The sequence below is a fragment of the Apodemus sylvaticus genome, chromosome 5 (assembly GCF_947179515.1).
Source record: "Apodemus sylvaticus chromosome 5, mApoSyl1.1, whole genome shotgun sequence".
NCBI lineage: Eukaryota > Metazoa > Chordata > Mammalia > Rodentia > Muridae > Apodemus > Apodemus sylvaticus.
Window position 1 is genome coordinate 94,770,687 of NC_067476.1, and position 20,212 is coordinate 94,790,898.

General features: G+C 37.8%; 1 protein-coding gene across 8 annotated transcripts in view; it reads left to right on the forward strand.

Annotated features, from left to right (window-relative positions):
* Positions 1 to 20,212, forward strand: part of Slc12a6 (solute carrier family 12 member 6) — a 101,963-nt gene that overhangs the window by 37,417 nt on the left and 44,334 nt on the right. For 7 of the 8 annotated variants that reach the window (XR_007977911.1, XM_052183162.1, XM_052183163.1 and 4 more), the window contains one exon: positions 16,093 to 16,137. The exons of the other annotated variant lie outside the window; for it this stretch is intronic. Coding sequence is in view for 6 of the 7 variants with exons in the window: in XM_052183162.1 (XP_052039122.1) it covers positions 16,093 to 16,137 (45 nt within the window). In the remaining variant the exon portion in view is untranslated. The remainder of the gene's footprint in view (positions 1 to 16,092; positions 16,138 to 20,212) is intronic. 8 annotated transcript variants of the gene reach the window in all.

Below are 20,212 nucleotides of genomic sequence, written 5' to 3' on the forward strand. Positions count from 1 at the left end.
TTTTTTTTTTTTGAGACAGGGTTTCTCTGTATAGCCCTGGCTGTCCTGGAACTCACTTTGTAGACCAGGCTGGCCTCAAACTCAGAAATCAGCCTGCCTCTGACTCCCAGAGTGCTGGGATTATAGGCGTACGCCACCACCACCCGACTATCTTTATTGTTTTTAAGGGTTTTAAATATCCTATCTGCAGCTAACACTGTGCAGATTTCATATGATGGTAGTAAGAAAATTCCCCTAGAGTCAATCATTTAAGGACTATATTTATAGGCATTTCACTTTATGGAATCATCTTCACATTTTATTTATTGTTTTCACTTAGTTTGAGTCACAGCTTTCATGACTACTTTTAACAACAGATTTGTCACAAAGTGAAATATCAACTTGTGTGCTATAAATACAGTATACATTAAAAATAAAGAACAAGTATTATTAATCTTATTAAATACTGTTGCCAATTGTAGGCTTTAAGAAAACATAAGTTCTAAAGATGTTCTTGAAATTATATTTGATAAAGTTAACTTTTAGTTTGATCTAATAATGTCAAGATGGCAGTGAGAAGGTGGAATCAGATCCTGAAACCTAAAACCCAAGGTAAAAATGATCTGAGTAGCCAATATGAAATCAATAAATAGTTAAATTTATTAATGAATTTAATCATTATTAAATAAATATAACCATTATATCATAATAAATGAAATTTATGAATCTTCCTTATAGAAGTAATGGGAAGTATTAGCATAGGTACACCAGCTTGAAGACTACACAGAAGCATTTTCTTCTGTGCAGTTGTTCTTGTCATTTTCCTAACTTCTCTCTTCTTTTATCTGGCTTTGAATTGGATTCCATGACCTTGTGAGCGGCTGCTTCTTCCCATGTTCTGCCATGCTCTGTGGATGGGAGACGAAGTACTCTTATCTGAGTACACAGTGTGTCTGAAGTGGTAACAGTAGGCATTACATGGTCATCTGTGGATACCATCCAGTTCCTCCTACATATTAGGTAGCTTCTTATAAAACCTGTAATATTACTTCATCAAAGCTTTATATGATAACATTTAGCCTTGGTTGTTTCACTTCTTAGTGATGAAGTTACCTACATTAATGATAATTCATTTTTTATTTTTTTTCTTTATATTTTAAATGTTACCCCTTTACTTGTTTCTCTGAAAACACCCTATCCCATCCACCCTTGCTCACTAACTCACCCACTCCTGCTTCCCTGTCCTGGCATTCCCTACACTGGGGCATCAAGCCTTCTCAGGACCAAGGGCCTCTTCTCTCTCATTGATGTTCTACAAGGCCATCCTTTGCTACATATGCAGATGGAGCCATGGGTCCCTCCATGTATACTCTTTGGTTGGTGGTTTAGTCCCTGGGAGCTCTGGGAGTACTGGTGGCTTCATATTGTTCCTCCTATGGAGCTGCAAACCCCTTCAGCTCCTTTGGTCCTTTCTCTAGCTCCTCTATTGAGGACATTAGCTCAGTCCATTGGTTGTCTATGAGCATCCGCTTCTGTATTTGTCAGGCACTGGTAGAACCTCTCAGGAGATAGCTATATCAGGCTCATGTCAGCAAGCACTTGTTGGCATCCACAATTGAGTCTGGGTTTGGTGTCTTATCTATGGGAAGGATCCCCAGGAGGGGCAGTCTCTGGCTGGCCTTTCTTTCAGTCTCTGTTCCATACTTTGTATCTCCTCCCTTGTGTATTTTGTTCCCCCTTCTAAGAAGGACCAAAGTAAGCTGGGCGGTGCTGGCTCACGCCTGTAATCCCAGCACTCTGGGAGGCAGAGGCAGGCTTATTTCTGAGTTCGAGGCCAGACCCGTCTACATTGTGAGTTCCAGGACAGCCAGGGCTGTACAGAGAAACCCTGTCTTGAAAAAGACCAAATCCAAAAAACAAACAAACAAAAAAAGGAGGACCAAAGAATCCACACTTTGGTCTTCCTTCTTCTTGACCTTCATGTGATCTGTGAATTGTATCTTGGGTATTCCAAGTGTCTGGGCTAATATCAACTTATCAGTGAGTGCACACTATGTATGTTCTTTTGTGATTGGGTTACCCCACTCAGGATGATATTTTCTAGTTCCATCCATTTGCCCAAGAATTTCATAAGTTCATTGTTTTTAATAGCTGAGTCGTACTCCATTGTGTAAATGTACCATATTTTCTGTATCCATTCCTCTGTTGAAGAACATCTGGGTTCTTTCGAACTTCTGTTGATTATAAATAAGGCTACTATGAACATAGTGGAGCATCTTCTGGGTATATGCCCAAGATTGGTATACCTGGGTCCTTAGGTAGTACTACATCCAATTTTCTGAGGATCCGCCAAACTGTTTTCCAGAGTGATTGTACCAGCTTTCAATCCCTCAGGTTTCCTCTTTCTCTACATCCTTGCTAGCATCTGCTGTCACCTGAGTTTTGATCTTAGCCATTCTGACTGGTGTGAGTTGGAATCTCAAGGTTGTTTTGATTTGCATTTCCCTGATGATTAACGTTGTTGAACATTTCTTTAGGTGCTTCTCAGCCATTTAATATTCCTCAGTTGAGAATTCTTTGTTTAGCTCTGTACCCCATTTTTAACAGGGTTATTTGGTTCTCTAGAGTCTAACTTCTTGAGTTCTTTGTAGATATTGGATAATTGCCCTCTATCAGATATAGGATTGGTAAAGATCTTTTCCCAATCTGTTGGTTGCTATTTTGTCCTATTGGCAGTGTCCTTTTCCTTACAGAAGCTTTGCAATTTTATGAGGTCCTATTTGTCAATTCTTAATCTTAGAGCATAAGCTATTGGTGTTCTGTTCAGGAAATTTTCCTCTGTGCCCATGTGCTCCAGGCTCTTTCTACTTTCTTTTCTGTTCGTTTCAGTGTGTCTGGTTTTATGAGGAGGTCCTTGTTCCACTTGGACTTGAGCTTTGTACAAGGAGAAAAGAATGGATCTATTTGCATTCTTTTACATGCTAACAGCCAGTTGAACCAGCACCACTTGTTAAAAATGCTGTCTTGTTTCCAATGGATTGAATTTACTTGGAATTTTGATGGGAATGCATTGAATCTGTATATTGCTTTCCGCAAGATGGCCATTTTTACTATATTAATCCTGCCAATCCATGAGCAGATCTTTCCATCTTCTGAGATCTTCTTCTATTTCTTTCTTCAGAGACTTAAAGTTCTTGTCATAAAGATCTTTCACTTTCTTGGTTTGAGTCATACTCCAAATTATTTTATATTATTTATGACTATTGTGAAGGGTGGTGTTTTTCTAATTTCTCTCAGCCTGTTTATCCTTTGAGTAGAGGAAGGCCACTGATTTGTTTGAGTTAATTTTATATCCAGCCACTCTGCTGAAATTGTTTATCAGGTTTAGGAGTTCTTTGGTGGAATTTTTGGGGTCACTTAAGTATACTATCATATCATCTGCAAATAATGATAGTTTGACTTTTTCCTTTCCAATTTGTATCCCTTTGACCTCCTCTTGTTGTCTAATTGCTCTAGCTAGAACTTCAAATACTATGTTGAATAAATATAGTAAGGAAAGAGAGGGCAGCCTTGTGTAGTCCTTGATTTTAGTGGGATTGCTTCAAATTTCTCTCCATTTAGTTTGATGTTGGCTACTGGTTTGCAGCATATTGTTTTTACTGTGTTTAGGAATGGGCCTTGAATTCCGTATCTTTCCAAGACTTTTAGCATGAAGGGGTGATAGGTTTTGTCAAATTATTTTTCAGCATCTAATGAAATGATCATGTGGGTTTTTTTCTTTGTTTGTTAATATAGTGGATTACATCTGTATATTGAACCATCCCTGCATCCCTGGGATGAGGCCTACTTGATCATGATGGATGATTGTTTTGATGTGTTCTTGGATTTGGTTTGCGAGAATTTTATTGAGTATTTTTGCATTGATATTCATAAGAGAAATTGGTCTGAAATTCTCTTTCTTTGTTGGATCTTTGTGTGGTTTTGGTATCAGCGAAATCGTGGCTTCATAGAACGATTTGAGTAGTGTTCCTTCTGTTTCCATTTTGTGGAATAGTTTGAGGAGTATTGGTATTAGGTCTTCTTTGAAGGTCTGATGGAAACTACACTAAACCCATCTTCTGTGCTTTTTTTGGTTGGGAGACTGTTAATGATTTCTATTTCTTTAGTGGTTATGGGACAGTTTAGATGGTTTATCTGATGCTGATTTAACTTTGATATCTGGTATCTGTCTAGAAAATTGTCCATTTCATCCCAGTTTTCCAGTTTTGTTGATTATAGGCTTTTGTAGTAGGACCTGATGATTTTTTGGATTTCCTCACCTTCTGTTGTTATATCTCTCTTTTCATTTCTGATTTTGGATACTGTCTCTGTGCCCTCTGGTTAGTTTGGCTAAGGGTTTATCTATCTTGTTGGTTTTCTCAAAGAACCAGCTCTGGTTTGGTTGATTCTTTAAATAGTTCTTTTTTTAAAATTATTATTATCATTGGTTGATTTCAGCCCTGAGTTTGATTATTTCCTGCCATCTATTGCTCTTTGGTATATTTGGTTCTTTTGTTCTAGAGCCTTCAGATGTGCTGTTAAGCTGCTAGTGAATGCTTTCTCCAGTTACTTTTTGGAGGTACTCAGAGTTACGAGTTTTCCTCTTAGCACTGCTTTCATTGTGTCCTATTAGCTTGGGTATGTTGTGTCTTCATTTCATTAAATTCTAAAAAGCTTTTAATTTCTTTCTTTATTTCTTCCTTGACCAAGTTAGCATTGAATAGTGTGTTGTTCAGCTTCCACATATATGTTTGCTTTCTATTTTTGTTTTTATTGAAGACCAGCCATAGTCCGTGGTGAACTGATAAGGATGCATGGAATTATTTCAGTCTTTTTATATCTGCTGAGGTATGTTTTGTGACTGATTATATGGTCAGTTTTGGAGGTTTCGTGAGGTGTCAAAAAGAAGGTATATTCTTTTGTTTTAGAATAAAATGTTCTATAGGTATGTCTTAAATCCTTTTGGTTCATAACTTCTGTTAGTTTCACTGTGTCTCTATTTAGTTTTTGTTTCCATGATCTGTCCATTCCTGAGAGTGGGGTGTTGAAGTCTCCCACTATGTTTTGTGAGGTGCAATGTGTGCTTTGAGCTTTAGTAAGTTTCTTTTATGAATTGTGGGTGCTCTTGCATTTGGAGCACTGATGTTCTTCTTGGTAGATTTTCCTTTGATGACTATAAAGTGTTCTTCCTTATCTTTTTTGATAAGTTTAGGTTGAAATTTGATTGTATTTGTTATTAGAATGGCTATTCCAGCTTGTTTCTTGGGACTATTTGCTTGGAAAATTGTTTTCCAGCCTTTTTATCTGAAGTAATATCTGTCTTTGTCTCTTAGGTGGGTTTCCTGTATGCAGCAAAATGTTGGGTCCTGCTTACGTATTCACTCTATTAGTCTATGTCTTTTTACTGGGGAATTGAGTCCATTAGTATTAAGAAATATTAAGGAAAAGTGATTGTTGCTTTCTGTTATTTTTGTTATTAGAGGTGGAATTATGTTTATGTGGCTGTCTTTTTGGTTTGTTAAAAGAATTATTTTATGGTTATTTTTTCTAGGGTGTAGTTTCCCTCTTTTTGTTAGAGTTTTCCATTTATTATCCTTTGAAGGGCTGGATTTATGGAAAGATACTGTGTAAATTCGGTTTTGTTGTGGAATACCTTGGTTTTTCCATCTATGGTAATTGAGAGTTTTGCTTGGTATGGTAGCCTGGGCTGGCATTGTGTTCTCTTAGGGTCTGTATGACATCTGCCCAGGATCTTCTGGCCTTTATAGTCTTTGACAAGAAGTCTGGTATAATTATGACAGGTCTGCCTTTATATGTTACTTGTCCTTTTTCCCTTACTGCTTTTAATATCCTTTCTTTGTTTTGTGCATTTTGTGTTTTGATTATTATGTGACATGAGGAATTTCTTTTCTGGTTCAGTCTCTTTGGGGTTCTGTAGGCTTCTTGTATGTCCTTGGGCATCTCTTTCTTTAGGTTAGGGAAGTTTTCTTCTATAATTTTGTTGAAGATATTTACTGGCCCTTTAAGCTGGAAATCTTCCCTCTCTTCTATACCTATTATCCTTAGGCTTGGTCTTATTTTGTCCTGGATTTCCGAATATTGCTTCACTGAGTCTTTCCAGAACAAGGGGCCACTCCTCCGTTCTTCTTGTACCTCATTTGATGTGTGGATTATGTTTTGGGTATTCCAAACCACATGGTCATTTCATTGGATGCTGAAAAAACATTTGACAAAATTCAGCATCCTTTCATGCTTAAAGTCTTGGAAAGAACAGGAATTCAAGGCCCATACCTAAACATAGTTAAAGCAATATACAGCAAACCGGTAGCCAGCATCAAACTAAATGGAGAGAAACTTGAAGCAATCCCACTAAAATCAGGGACTAGACAGGGCTGCCCCCTTTCTCCTTATCTTTTCAATATTGTACTTGAGGTACTAGCTCGGGCAATTAGACAACATAAGGAGGTCAAAGGGATACAAATTGGAAAGGAAGAAGTCAAACTATCATTATTTGCAGATGACATGATAGTCTACCTAAGTGACCCAAAAAACTCCACTACAGCTGATAAACAACTTCAGCAAAGTGGCAGGTTATAAAATCAACTCAAGCAAATCAGTGGCCTTCCTATACTCAAAGGATAAGCATCATTACTTTTTTTAATAAAGAAGTTTTCCAGACACTTATATTTCAGCTTTGGAGAACTTCCTGCTCAGTACCACTCTCCATTTTTAATTGTGTTGTTTGTTTTAATTTTTAGGTTTTTTTTTTTTTGAAAATATCTTCTAGGTTCTAACCCTCTGTCCTATGTATAGCTGGCAAAGATTTTTTGCCCATTCTGTAGGCTTCCCCTTTATTCAAATGATGGTGTCCTTTGCTGAACAACTTTTTATCTTCATAAAGTTCCATTTATTAATTGTTGGTCTTAATGGCTACAATATTGAGATTTTGTTCATAAAATCCTTTCCTGTACCAATCAGTTCAAATATATTTCTTACTTTATTCTCTGTCAGATCCAGGATATCAGGTCATATATTGAGGTTTGTGATCCATTTGGGATTGAGTTTTGTGTGGAGTAAATAATGAGTTTTATTCTATATGTAGCAAACATGTTTGAGCAGAAGCATCTGTGGAAGATGCTTCTTTCCTCCAGTGTGTATTGTTGACTTCTTTGTAAAAATAAGTAAATAGGAGAGTAGGTTTATATGTTCATCTCTAATTTGATCCCAGTGGACACCATGGCTGTAGTTAGGTGAGTACCATGCTGGCTTTATGTCTATACGTCTGTAACACCACTTGAAATCTGGGATGATGATACTTCCAGCACGTTGCCATTGTTACTTTGACTATTCTTGGTCTTTATTTCCATATGAAATTTAAGAATGATTTTTCAATTTCTGTAAAGAACTGTATTGGACGTTTTGATGGGGATTGCATTGAATCTGTAGATTGCTTTTGGTAAAATGGCCATTTAATCTAAATCCTCACAATCCGTGCATGTAGTTGGAGTGTGTGTCTATTTTCTAGTATCTTCTTCAGTTTCTGTTCTCAGTGTCTGTACTTTATTGAACAAATTCTTTACTTTATTGGTCATATTTATTCCAAGGTATTTTAAAATGCTATTTGAATAGTATTGTTTCTTTGCTTTCTTTCCTCTTATGTTTGCCATCAAACTAGTTTTGGAAGTTTAGATTCTACATGTGTTGGCCAGAGCATTGAGCCTAACTTAGCATTGGCTTTTTTTTTTTTTTTTTTTTTACACATTTCCTACTGATAGCACAGGGTTATCATGAGAACCAAAGAAAATATATGAAAATAGTTTTCAAGTATAGGGTGTTACTAAATATAAATAAAATACTACTACTGTTCTCAGTTTCTTATATTTGGTTTATAAGCTTCTTACATTAGGAATTGTCTTTTGTATGTGATATGTCTATGTGAGGCAGGGTCTTAATATGTAGCCCTGATTGGCCTAGAACTTGCTATGTAGACAAGCTCTCCTCAAACTCCTTCCTGCCTCTGCCTCCCAATGTTGTGATTAAAGCCACGTGACACCGTGCCCAGCTTTTCTCGTCTCTATTCATATTCTTTTTTTTTTTAATATTTTTATTTTCTATATTCTTTTTTTACATTCCAAATGATTTCCCCTTTCCCGGATCCCTCCTCCCCATATGTCCCATAAACATTCTTCTCTCCATCCATTCTCCAATCACCTCCCTCCTTTTTCTTTGTCCTTATATTCCCCTCCAATGCTAGATCAATCCTTTCCAGGATCAGGACCCTCTCCATACGTCTTCATGGGAGTCGTTATGCGATTTGTGCCTTGGGTATTCAGGGCTTCTGGGCTAATTAATATTCACTTATCAGAGATTGCATTCCATGTGTATTGTTTTGTGATTGGGTTACCTCACTTAGGATGATATTTTCCAGATCAAACCATTTGCCTAAAAATTTTGTGAATTCATTGTTTCTAATTGCTGAGTAGTATTCCATTGTGTAAATATACCATTTTCTGTATCCATTCCTCCTTTGAGGGGCATCTGGGTCTATTCATATTCATAGTCTCCACTGCACACCTCTCTCCCTCTCCATTTCTCCTCCCCCTCCCTCCCTCTCTTTTCCTAACCACCCCCTATCTCCCTGTCCCTGAAGTGCTGTCTTGAGAGCTCAATCAGTGTTCTTATCCCAACCTGCTAAGTTGCTAAAATTAAAGCCACATACCATGGATGCCCAATATGTTCAATTCTTTTAATAATAATTGTTTAATGAGTATCTTCTATCTCTATATAGTCCTCACAATTTTATGTTTTATTATATTCATAGAAAATTTTATTTTCATTGCCTAAATAGAAAATTAAAGCTAAGAAATATATAGTCATTTTCCCAGGGTAACTGAATAGTGCATGGTGGAGTTAGAATCTTACCTGCATTTTACCTCCCAGTCCTATATTCTTATTTCCACTGTCCCTTATGTGTGTCCACTATGATGGTGGGCTCTCCATACATCACCATTCTGGGAATTCCCTTTGTCTTTCCTACAAAATGAAATGATAGCAACAGTAGCCACAACATGGCATGAAAATGCTGTAGAAATAATACAGATAAACTGGGCATCTGTCATATACATATTCTAACAACTGTTGTGGATAATCATTGCTGTTTATTTTTATACAAAAATTTGTTAGTTGATTCCAAAGCTGTCATGCATATATATTTTTATCATAAATGAATAGACTGATTAAATATTGTACAAAACTGATATCTAAAGAGATAGTAGAGCATATCTCTGAAAGCTAACATGAATTACTTATGTACCTCAGCAAAACGAGAGATCTGTAAAAGAGTGGATTAGCACAAAGTTTTAAAAAGATACAAATATTGTCTCACTTCTGTCATTAACCAAAATTGGAAATAGTAGGCATATGCCTGTGTGATAGGTATGAGACGGGTAAGACGGCACAAGAGCAAATTCAGTCAGCAAAATTATATAGCTTCTATCAAATGACTAATCAATCAGTAGATTTTTATAGGTCGATACACTTAAACTCTTCATGTATACACATGTGCTATAATAGTGGAGGTCAGAGCACGAGCCACCTTCATGTGGGTTCCAGGGATGAAACTCAGGTCTTCAAGTTTATCAGTAAGTATGTTAACCCACTCGATCATCTCACCAGCCTTGTAAATAATGTTTTGTAATCTGTAGTCTTTTAATTTTAATATCCGTCCTGATAACAATCAGTGATAGTCCTGGATTTTAACGTCTCCATTTTATCTAATTGATATCCTTGAAGCAATATGGCATAAGTCTCCAAGTGAACCAAGGTCTTACATTAGCAGTTTTTTTAAGTTTGCTCCCTCAGCTTTTTTCCCAGAAATACTGGAATAGCATTAGTAATGTATGTTGCTAGTTAGATGGCTTTATATTTAAGCTTCATGATGCGTCATCCTCTCTGAAGTCTGTCGTGAGCCCATACTGTCTTGTGACGTGGGAGACAGGATGCTGAAAAACTAATGAACAAAGGAAATATTAAAAATAACAAAACTGAGTATTTATTTTAGACTTATAAATGCTGTAAATGAAAACCACAATCTATCAAAACTATAAGGTGATCCTACCATTCAGGAGGTTGAGGCGGGAGGCTGTGAGGTCATCCTGTGCTTCACAGTGTCTAAATCCTGCCCACCAATCCCCAGTATCACCAAAATACAATCACCCAAAGCAGAAACCATCATCTGTTCTTTTCTGAATTGTGACATAGTGTAACACAATTCTTCATTTTTACATTTATTTTTGTCTTTTGGATATAGATTCTTATCATGTATAGCCCAAGCTTCTTCAACCTTGAGATTCTCCAGCTTCAGATTTAGGATTATAGGAATATAATCTGCCAAGCCTAGCTCCTGCTTTTTAAATTGTACAGTTCAGTTGTATTAAGTATCTTTGCATTGTTTTACCAAAGAGCTTCGGAGCGCTTACACTGTGTGAGTCATTGTACAAATCATCTTTCTTCCTCACGGCCTTTAGTAGCCATCCTTCCTGGTTCTGAGTTTGACTAGAGTCATATGATGCTTGGCTTTCTTTCTGTGTGACTGAGTTATTCCATTAGCACATTCTCAAAGATTCATCTATCCTGTAGTTTGTTTCCAAAATACCTTCCTTTTAAAAAGGCCAAATATTTAGCTATACATATATAGTACATTTAGTTTATCTATTCAGCAACAGACATTTGAATTGTTTCTCATTAAAAGAACTCTTACTGTATTTACTAACTTCTGGGAAGCCACATACTTAACCAGAGATTCAGGCCACGGATCTGTCGTCACATAGACTCTCCTACCTAGCTATCTGGGGAAACGGCTGAAAGCTGACCTCTTGAGCTAGGTTACTTGTCCTGTCCCAGTCTTCTGTGGTGCTCATACCCCACTCTGACTGCTACTTGTCATCTTCGCTACTTTCAGACCTTATTCAGGATGCATTTTCTTCTCTGGGATTATCTTCGCTTTCTAACTGTACTTCTTGTTCCCCATCATTATTGTGCAGTCTGTTAGTGATTCTGTGAGACGTCAAGTCTTCTGGTGGCTTCTTATCATACTCAAAGTAACTCAGAAGTCCTGATTGTATCCTAGAAAAGCCTCATGTGACCCATGCTTCCTTCACTGCCTGCACTCTTCTCTTATACCATTTTCTTCTATTGCTCCCTCTTTATGCTTCTGATAACCTGGTTTACTTGTTCACTGAATAGGATAGCTCAAACCTTTGTTCTCAGCATTCCCTCTATCTGCGGAGTTCCCTCCTTCCCTCCTTTCCTCCCTCCCCCCTCCCTCCCTTCCTTCCTTCTTCCTTCCTTCCTTCCTTCCCTCCCTCCCTTCCTCCCTTCCTTCCTTCCTTTCTTTCTTATGCCAGAATATGGTATCAAATCCCCTGGAACTAGAGTGATAGGCAATTGTGAGCCTACTATTAGGATTACTACTGTCTGAAACAAGGTCCTTGGCAAGAGCCGCAAGCCCTCTCAACAGCTGAGACATCCCTCCACCCTATTTCTGTTCTTACTCCCTTTACAATCCAATTATCAGCCTGCCTTTTAAAAATAGTTAACCGGGCATGTTGTGTGGCTACATAAAACCTTCCAGTCATGCTAAACCTTCTTCAACATAAAAATGACAATCATTGTCTTGTCGTCAGGACCTTGGGTGTAACTGCTACCTCCTTGTTTCCTGACCTTTTCTAACCACTGTGCTGCTCATTACACTTCAGCACATTACAGGTTCCCAAGTGTACCGAGCTGATTCCTATTCGATACGGCCTTTCTTTATCCATTCCTCTGCTCCAAGCAGCCAGTTTCAAGATTGTCATGCTTACCTTCTTTTTATACAGGCCTTTATTTTTTTTAAGATTTTATTTTTATTATTTTAATTATGTCTCTTACTCTACATACTTTGGTTACCCTCTGTTGGTCTACTGCAGATAGAAGCTTCTCAGAAGAAAGCTGAGAAATACATTATTTATGGGTATAATCGTAAGTCATTAGGAACGGGTTTGATACTGTGTTCATTTGGCAGAATAATAGTAGTAGCCTCTGTGACCTATGGTCTGTCTAGGCACACATTCTTGGTCCAACACATAATGGTGTCAACTGTAGGTTTCATTTTGGGGAGCGGCCTTAGAGTCAGTCAGAAAGTGGTTGGTTACTTCCATGATGTCCAGGTCACTGTTGTACCAGTGGGTGTTTCCTGCCAGGCTTGTTATAATTGTAACTGGCAGTATTCATTTCTGGGTATGATTGATGATGATAATTTGTTTTTGGTCTCTTCTGGTAGCATGCATAGTGTTTCCTACCTAGCACTGTGAAAACTAGAGGGACGAAGCTTCCACCAACTTGATTTCCCCGTATTCTATGACTCAAATACTGCTTCACTCATCAAGTTCTGAAGGATTAGTCAAAAGCAGTGACAATAGCCTAATGTTTGTTGGGGAAGTGTACAGGACTTTACTGGGTGCAGTTCCAAAAGAAGTAACTCATTCCTTAGACTTAAGCTTGTATTTGTTGCCCAGTTACGGGGTAACTCCATTTTAACTCTTTTAATATATGTGTCCATATATATATACACAGTAGTAGGTTTCCATGTGATTTTTTTCACGGGGTCTGTAGTGTTATTATCCCTTCTCTGCTCCCTCTTTTATCCTCTTCTTTCCTATCCTCCCTTCTTTCTCCCTGTTCCCCAATTTCTTTCTGCCTTTCTGTACCAGCTCTTTTATTAATGATCATCTCCTCAGAAAGGTTTGCCCAGTTAACTCAGTTAACTCCTTAGCTAACATTTACAAACTCAAATTATGGTTTTTATTTTTCAGGGCTGATAATTGAACTAAAGTTATCTTAATTATTAATTTTCTTTTACTTATCTCTGAGTATCTGCATGAGAACAGGAACTTGATTTTTTGAAAGGTAGGCAAGTGGCAAATGAGAAAAGTTCTTACAGGAAGTAAAAAATTCCAATGACATAAATGATAAGAAAACAAAACCTTTGTTGCTGATAGGGGAAAGGATTTACTGGTCTGGAGAGATGAAAGGTCCTAACCTCAGCTAAGAGAGAAAAGGTTGGCGTGGAAGAAAAACTTGAAGTGAGCAGAGGTTGTTTGAGCTGGTTAAGGAAAGAAGCTGTCCCCATATCATAAAAGTGCACGGTAAAGCTTCAGCTCATGGCGGCTCAGGTGACCAGGAACATTTTCTAGCAATAGAGTGTTTTGTAATCGAGGTATGTATATTGTTTATGGAACAATATAATGTGACTGCACACTTCATAGAAACTACAATTTCTATGTGTATTATAAATACAGGTTGCATGTGCACTAGGGAACCAAAAATTACAAATTACATGACTGACTTATCACTGTGGTCTGGAACTAACCTCATGATATTTCTGCTCTCAACTATGAGTGTTACTAGGTAAGGAAATTCTCAACAGAACAATAAAAAATAATTATTTTATGGGCAATAGTAAAGTAGTAAGGGTTCTCATAAAAATATCTATAAATGCCGGGCGGTGGTGGCGCACGCCTGTAATCCCAGCACTTGGGAGGCAGAGGCAGGTGGATTTCTGAGTTCAAGGCCAGCCTGATCTACAGAGTGAGTTCCAGGACAGCCAGGGCTATACAGAGAAACCCTGTCTCGAAAAAAAAATATCTATAAATAAGCCCTACCCACAAACATTTTTCTCTCTGCTTCCAAAGGTGTGTGACAGATTGAGTCTGTTTTTAGATTTCTAAATTGTTTTCATTTTTCATATAATGTATTTTGATCCTATTCTCTCCTTTCCCCCATGTTCTCCTAGATCTTCCCTACCTCCCTACCCATCTGTATCATTTCTACCTCCCTCCTCCCATCCCTTCCTCTCTCAAAAAACAAACATGAAAGAAAAACTCTCAAGAAGTGCAAAACCAAAAGAACACACAAAAATAAAACACAACACAACATGGGATCTGCCTTGTGCTGAGCGTGAGGCCTGCCCATGTCACTCCATTGGAGAAAACTCAGATTTCCTTCTCTCGGCATTTGACAGCTGCAGATAGCTTTTTGGTTAGGGCTGGGACTTTGTGCATACTTCCCGTTCTCAGCACTGAAATTTTGTCTGGCTGAATTTGTGCAGGCCTTGTGCATGCCTTTATTCAGATGAAAAGATGCATTTTTTAAAAGCTACAGATTCACTTGCTAATGTGTTGGTCCAACTGTTATTAAATAGGTAAGTTTGAAACTTCTCTTTTCCAAAATCAAATCAAGGAAGAAAACTCTCTGAAAATACAATATAATATTAATCATTTAAAACTTAAATTGTGGAAATAAGGTGTCTACATTATGTCTTTCTTGCTGACATTCTATACTGACAGGGATACTGTAATTCACATAAGAGTTTGTTAAGAGCTCCTTTTTATTCCTCCTGTCTTGGAGCTCTTTATTATTGCTTTCTGAAGTAGTGGAGGTCAAGCCCACTCAACCACTAGCCATGTCCTACCCCTGGGTAGGACCTACCCCTACCTCTTTCCTTTAAAGTGTTACATTTAATGACACATATATGAAGCGTGGTGAATATTATTTTCATTTTGTGTAAAATATCAGTAACATATTTAAAATAAAATTTGTATCACTGACCAAAAAAAAACAAAAACCTAAAACACTGCTACTTTTGTATAGCTTCTTGCTAACAGAATAATTGGAGAAAATATAAAACTTCAATTAGAAATTAGTAAAATTTGCCAGGCGGTGGTGGCGCCTGTAATCCCAGCACTTGGGAAGCAGAGGCAGGCAGATTTCTGAGTTCGAGGCCAGCCTGGTCTACAGAGTGAGTTCCAGGATAGCCGGGGCTATGAGAGAAACCCTGTCTCAAAAAAACCAAATCCAGAAAAAAAAAAAAGAAAAATTAGTAAAATTCATTGTTCACAGACTGATGGTTTAAATTTATTTTCATTCCTTTAGATACATGCAAGAAAGCCAGATGCAATTCACAGCATCTCAAGAGACTTAGTTTTGAGGAAAGCAGTAGGGCCGTTTCCATATTTAGCCCTGAATGCTTTTCAAGACCTTAAACAAATGGTTGATGTTAAGTGGTGGATGTCAGTGCCTCATGCATTAGACATTATTATTGATGAAACAGGTTTTTATCAGAGCTGCACAGTCACTAGATCTTCAGGTCACATTACAGGATTCTGGTAGGAATACATGCTCTCATGTTGTGCCTTTGGGTTCCTGCAGAAACTCAGGTACCTCATATCACCGGTCCTGAAAGGTTATACTTCTGCTTTATGAACTACTGTTGTCTGGTCAGATCTGCATGAGGATTTTTTATTTACTTTTTATTGTAGTAATATAGAACACAAAGTTTCCTGCTTTAGTCAGTTTTTAAGTATGTATTTCTTGGAGTTATTATCTACAGTGCTTCCTGCCCTTACTCCTGAATTTCCTGAATTTCATATCATCCAAACGGTACATCTGGTAATTTAGCAATAATACCCATCCCAGTAGGCACTTGTCTTTCTGTCTGTAACTTTGCTGGTGACCAGTATTCTTCATAAATATAATTATATAATAGGTGCTCTTTGTCTGCCTTTTTTCCATTTGCATAGTTTCAAGTTTCATCTGTGTTTTACAGATCATAGGTCAGAATTCCATTCTTTTTATGGAAATACTGCTGCAGCCTTCATGGGCCCCACATTCCCTTCACTCCTCCATCTGCCGGAGCACAGCTTGGACTGTTTTTTGCCTTTTACCTTTATGAATAATGCCACTGGAAACTTAGTTACATATATATCTGAGTCCCCACTTTCAGGGGTTTTGGGGGCTAGATGTGGAATTGTTGGGTCATATAATTCAGTAATTCAGTGTTTAATGTGTAGAAGAATGTGATCATTGTTTTATAGTAGTTCATTCTGTTTTTTTTTTTTTAACTCTTGTTAGTGCTCTTTTTTTTTTTTTTAAGTTTTTGCTTATTACCTAGTTTGACTTTTGTTGCTTGAGTTTTAAATAAATGTTTGTTTTGGTCATTCATTTTTTTTCTATCCTTTTCAATTGTTTCTTTTTCAGACCCGAGTCAGAACTCCATCACAGGGGAACACAGCCAGCTGTTAGGTATAGTATTGCTCTGGGAAGTATCTCTGTAAAGTCACCTCCATCTTTGTCCCTGCAGACATTACCTTCTCCCCTCTGTTGCTATTTTGATTCTTTCACTTCACTCTTGGCCCCTCAAGCCTTTCACTCTTTATTTACAATTTGGTAAGCTATATGAAGCTATTTTTGTAATTGATTATTAAAATCAGTAATCAGAGCCGAGCGGTAGTGTAGCACGCCTGTAATCCCAGTACTCTGGGAGGCAGAGGCAGGTGGATTTCTGAGTTCGAGGCCAGCCTGGTCTACAGAATGAGTTCCAGGACAGCCAGGGCTACATGGAGAAACCCTGTCTCGAAAAAACCAAATTCAAAAAACCAAAACAAAAAAAAAATCAGTAATCAGTAAAATTTTTAATTACATTTTAAAAGATAATTTTACATAATCTGTAGCTAAAAACAAATCTTAAGAACTTCTTTTTCCAGGATAGTATTGAAAAGAAGACATTATCTTCTACACATGTTCTGTGGCAGGTTTGCCCACAAACACATCATATATTCACAAAAATTATTTAAAAATTAGATTAAAGTGAGTCAAGAGATAGTAAATCAAGTAAAGGCGCTTGACCCAAAAGCCTGGTGACCAGCATTTGGTCCCCAGGACCCCAGCACATGGGAAGGAGAGAGCCAGCTGCACAAAGTGTCCTCTGCCCTTTACACTTACACTGTGGCACACGCACACATGCCCTGTTGGGAATGTGTACAATAACAGTTAAGGTCATAATATTATGTCATATCTTGGACTGTACAGATACTCTTGTCTTTTATTATGTTGGTGTTGAATCACAGTTTCTGTGAGATACTCACCAGGTAAAGCACTCCCCTAACAACCTGAGTTTGAGTCCTGGGACTCACATAGTAGAAAAAGAAAACCGACTCTACCAGGTTCCTCTGGCCTTCACGGCACACTGCAACATCGTCATCCTCCATGACCCCACACACAAACAACTAAGATATAATAATAATGTAAGCACTGAAAGCCTTCATAGACAGCATGCCTTGAATAACTCATAAAATTGGTAGTCCAGTTTCTTACCTATGAAACAAGTTATAGAAGTGAATCGATTTCTTCTAGGTATTATTTATTGTAGGGAAATTGTAATTTGACATGAATTTCATAAGCTCTCAGAACTTGTAAACTTCAAGACATATACTTGCAACTTGGACTCCTTTCTACAAATACTGCATTGAGGAATCCAAGCAACACGAAAGATCAGTATTAAAAAAAGCAAATTCTTGAAAGGGTCTCTTCTCCCCAATACCTCAACTCTACTTCTCAAGTACTTAATTTTGACTGTTTATTAGGAATTCTAGAAAATTTTATTTATAAAGGTTCATGTTCTGTATTACTTTTTCCCTTTATGTCAGTGGCATTGTATCATTCGAATGGCCTTTTGTTGTGTCATGTTTTGTTGAGGTATCTAATAGTGCGTAGGGGATCTCTTCATTCTTTATGCAGAGTGCAGTGGGACTTGGTTGTCACTGCAGTTTTACTCAGCCACTTCCCCTCTTCAGGAGCAATTAGGTTATGTCTAGAACACTGAGAAAAAGCTTACATTAAAGAGCATGTAGATGGCTCAGCTGCTTAAGAGCACTGGCTGCTCTTTCTGAGGACCTGGGTTCAATTCCAAGCACCCACGTGGCAGCTTAGAACCATTTATAACTGCCCTTTCAGGGAATCCAATGTCTTCTTCTGGCCTATATAAGCACTGTATGCATGTGGCACATGAACAAACATGCAAGCAAAATACCCATACCCTTACACATTTTTTAAAAGAAATTATTTTGCAGTGAGCATCTTGTACTTGAGTATGTGCGGTCACAGTTGTCAGTGCATTTGTATGCAAATTTTCTCAAAGAGTTTATACATTTTCAACAAGATAAGTCACCATAAACTCCCACCAATCTGGGTATGGAAGAACGTTTGCCACTCTGTTATCAGAAACTGGTATTATTTTTAAAGTTTTATTATTTACTTACTTATTTAATGTAGGGAATGACACCATGGCATAGCATGTGTGTGGAGGTCAGAGCACAAGTTTCAGGCGTTGGTTCTCTCCTACCATGCGTGTTGTGGACATTGAACTCCAATTGTCAGGCTTGGCAGCAACTGACTTTGCCTGCTGAGCCAGCTCTCCCGCCCAAACCGATATTATTAATCCATATTTTTGTATATTTACTAACAGGTAAAATGTTGTTTCTAGTTTGTATTATACTTCTTTAGTTATGGGTGAGAATAAGAAATTTATTGTACGTTAATAATTAATGTTGTATGGTGGTATGCATGTCTAGGTTTGCACATACTGAGCTTTTAGCTATTAGAGTACACAATAGCAGCTGTGGGAAAATGTGCTATCAGAAAGTCCACAGCAGGGAAAGAACTTGATATGACTTGTTTGCTCACAGAAAAAGCACCAGAGTATTGAAGAAACTGGGCATGCATGCTCACTCGCTGTCTGACTGTCTGTCTCATGGTAGCACATTCCTTTAAATCCCAACATGTGGGAAACACAGGCAAGATCAAGATTACAAGGCCAGCCTGCACTACATTAGACTTTGTCTCAATCTTTTTTCTCCCCTAAATTATGAAATTGCCAAGATAAGCTCAATAACCCAGGTACTTTTTTTATCTGACCAGGAATATTTGTGTAGTGGAGGTAGGGGAAGGGTAAGAATTTATACAGTTCACAAATTATCAAACAGCATTGAAGTAGACAAAGACTGTATTTTGTAATTTTTATTATTATTTTTTATAAGTGCCCCACCTTTCAGGACTGCGGATGCAATTCAGTGGTACAGTACTAACTGAGCAAACAGCACACCCTGGGCTCAACCCTAGCATCTCAATAAACAAATCCCAGCACCTCCAAAGCCAGACCCCCAACACCACTAATGGAAGCCCCAGGTTTTTCTAAGAGGCACCTGAGTGTAAGCTCACCTGTAGGGAACACTGGCTCAACTGTCTTGCTTGCTGAATTCACGTTATAATAACATCTTTCAGACTTTCCTTGCCAAATGGGATTTAAAACAGCATCTTCAGACCTGCTAAATGCTGCTCTGCCAACAGGCTGCCGTGATTTTAATGTATTTACTGTTCCCACTGACTCATCAGCTCTCTTGCAAAACTCAGGGTCAGGCTGAGGTGATGTATGGGAGATGAAACTTCTGTGATAATGTATCCAAGTCTGTACTTAACAATTTGCGAACTTTTCCCAATGTGTGTATGTGTATAATTTTCTATTTAAAAAAAATTTAGAAAGCAAGCAGACAAACATCAGTGAGTCTTGACAGATTTTCTTAAAAGTGAGAGGATAAAATATCCAGTCATGTATAATCTTCTTTCATAGCATGTGAAACCAAATAAATACTTTAATTAATTTGAGTCTTTCATAGGCCTGATACCAAAACTTAACAGTGGCAAGATGAGAAAAGCATTGTCCAGACAAAACAAAGTATTTGTAATCTGAATCACACAGTATTTCTATTTTAATTTAAATATAAAATTGTATTAACTTTTTTGAGAATGAAATGCATGCATGCGATGAATTTTATTGTATTCACCCTGCTCCTCTCCTGGGCTCCTCCCCCCAGATCCTACCTCCTGCCCAACTTGCTACAAAGTTTCTGTCTGGTTTTGGGTTGTTTTTGTTTTGTTTTATTTATTTTACAGCCTACTGAGTTTAGTTATGATGCCCATATACTCGAGGATATTGAGCCATCCAATGGAGTGTGGTTGACCTACCAGAGGCCATAAACTTTAAGAGAAAAGGGACTCTCCCTTCCCCAGAAGCATTACCTGTCAATAGCTGTCCAGCTATGGGTTGCGACTTCACCTCCCCCTTCCATGCTGGAATGTTAGCCAGATTAGTCATGTATGGGTCTTCCTACACGTAGCAGTTTTTAAGATTATCTCCACAGACTGTGGTTTGGCCCAATGTTAAGAGTGCTTAATCTACTATGTACAAGGCCCTGGGTTCAATCTCCAATGCCTCAAAAATAAACAAATACCATTTTCAATCAACTTGCTAAAAATACATGAC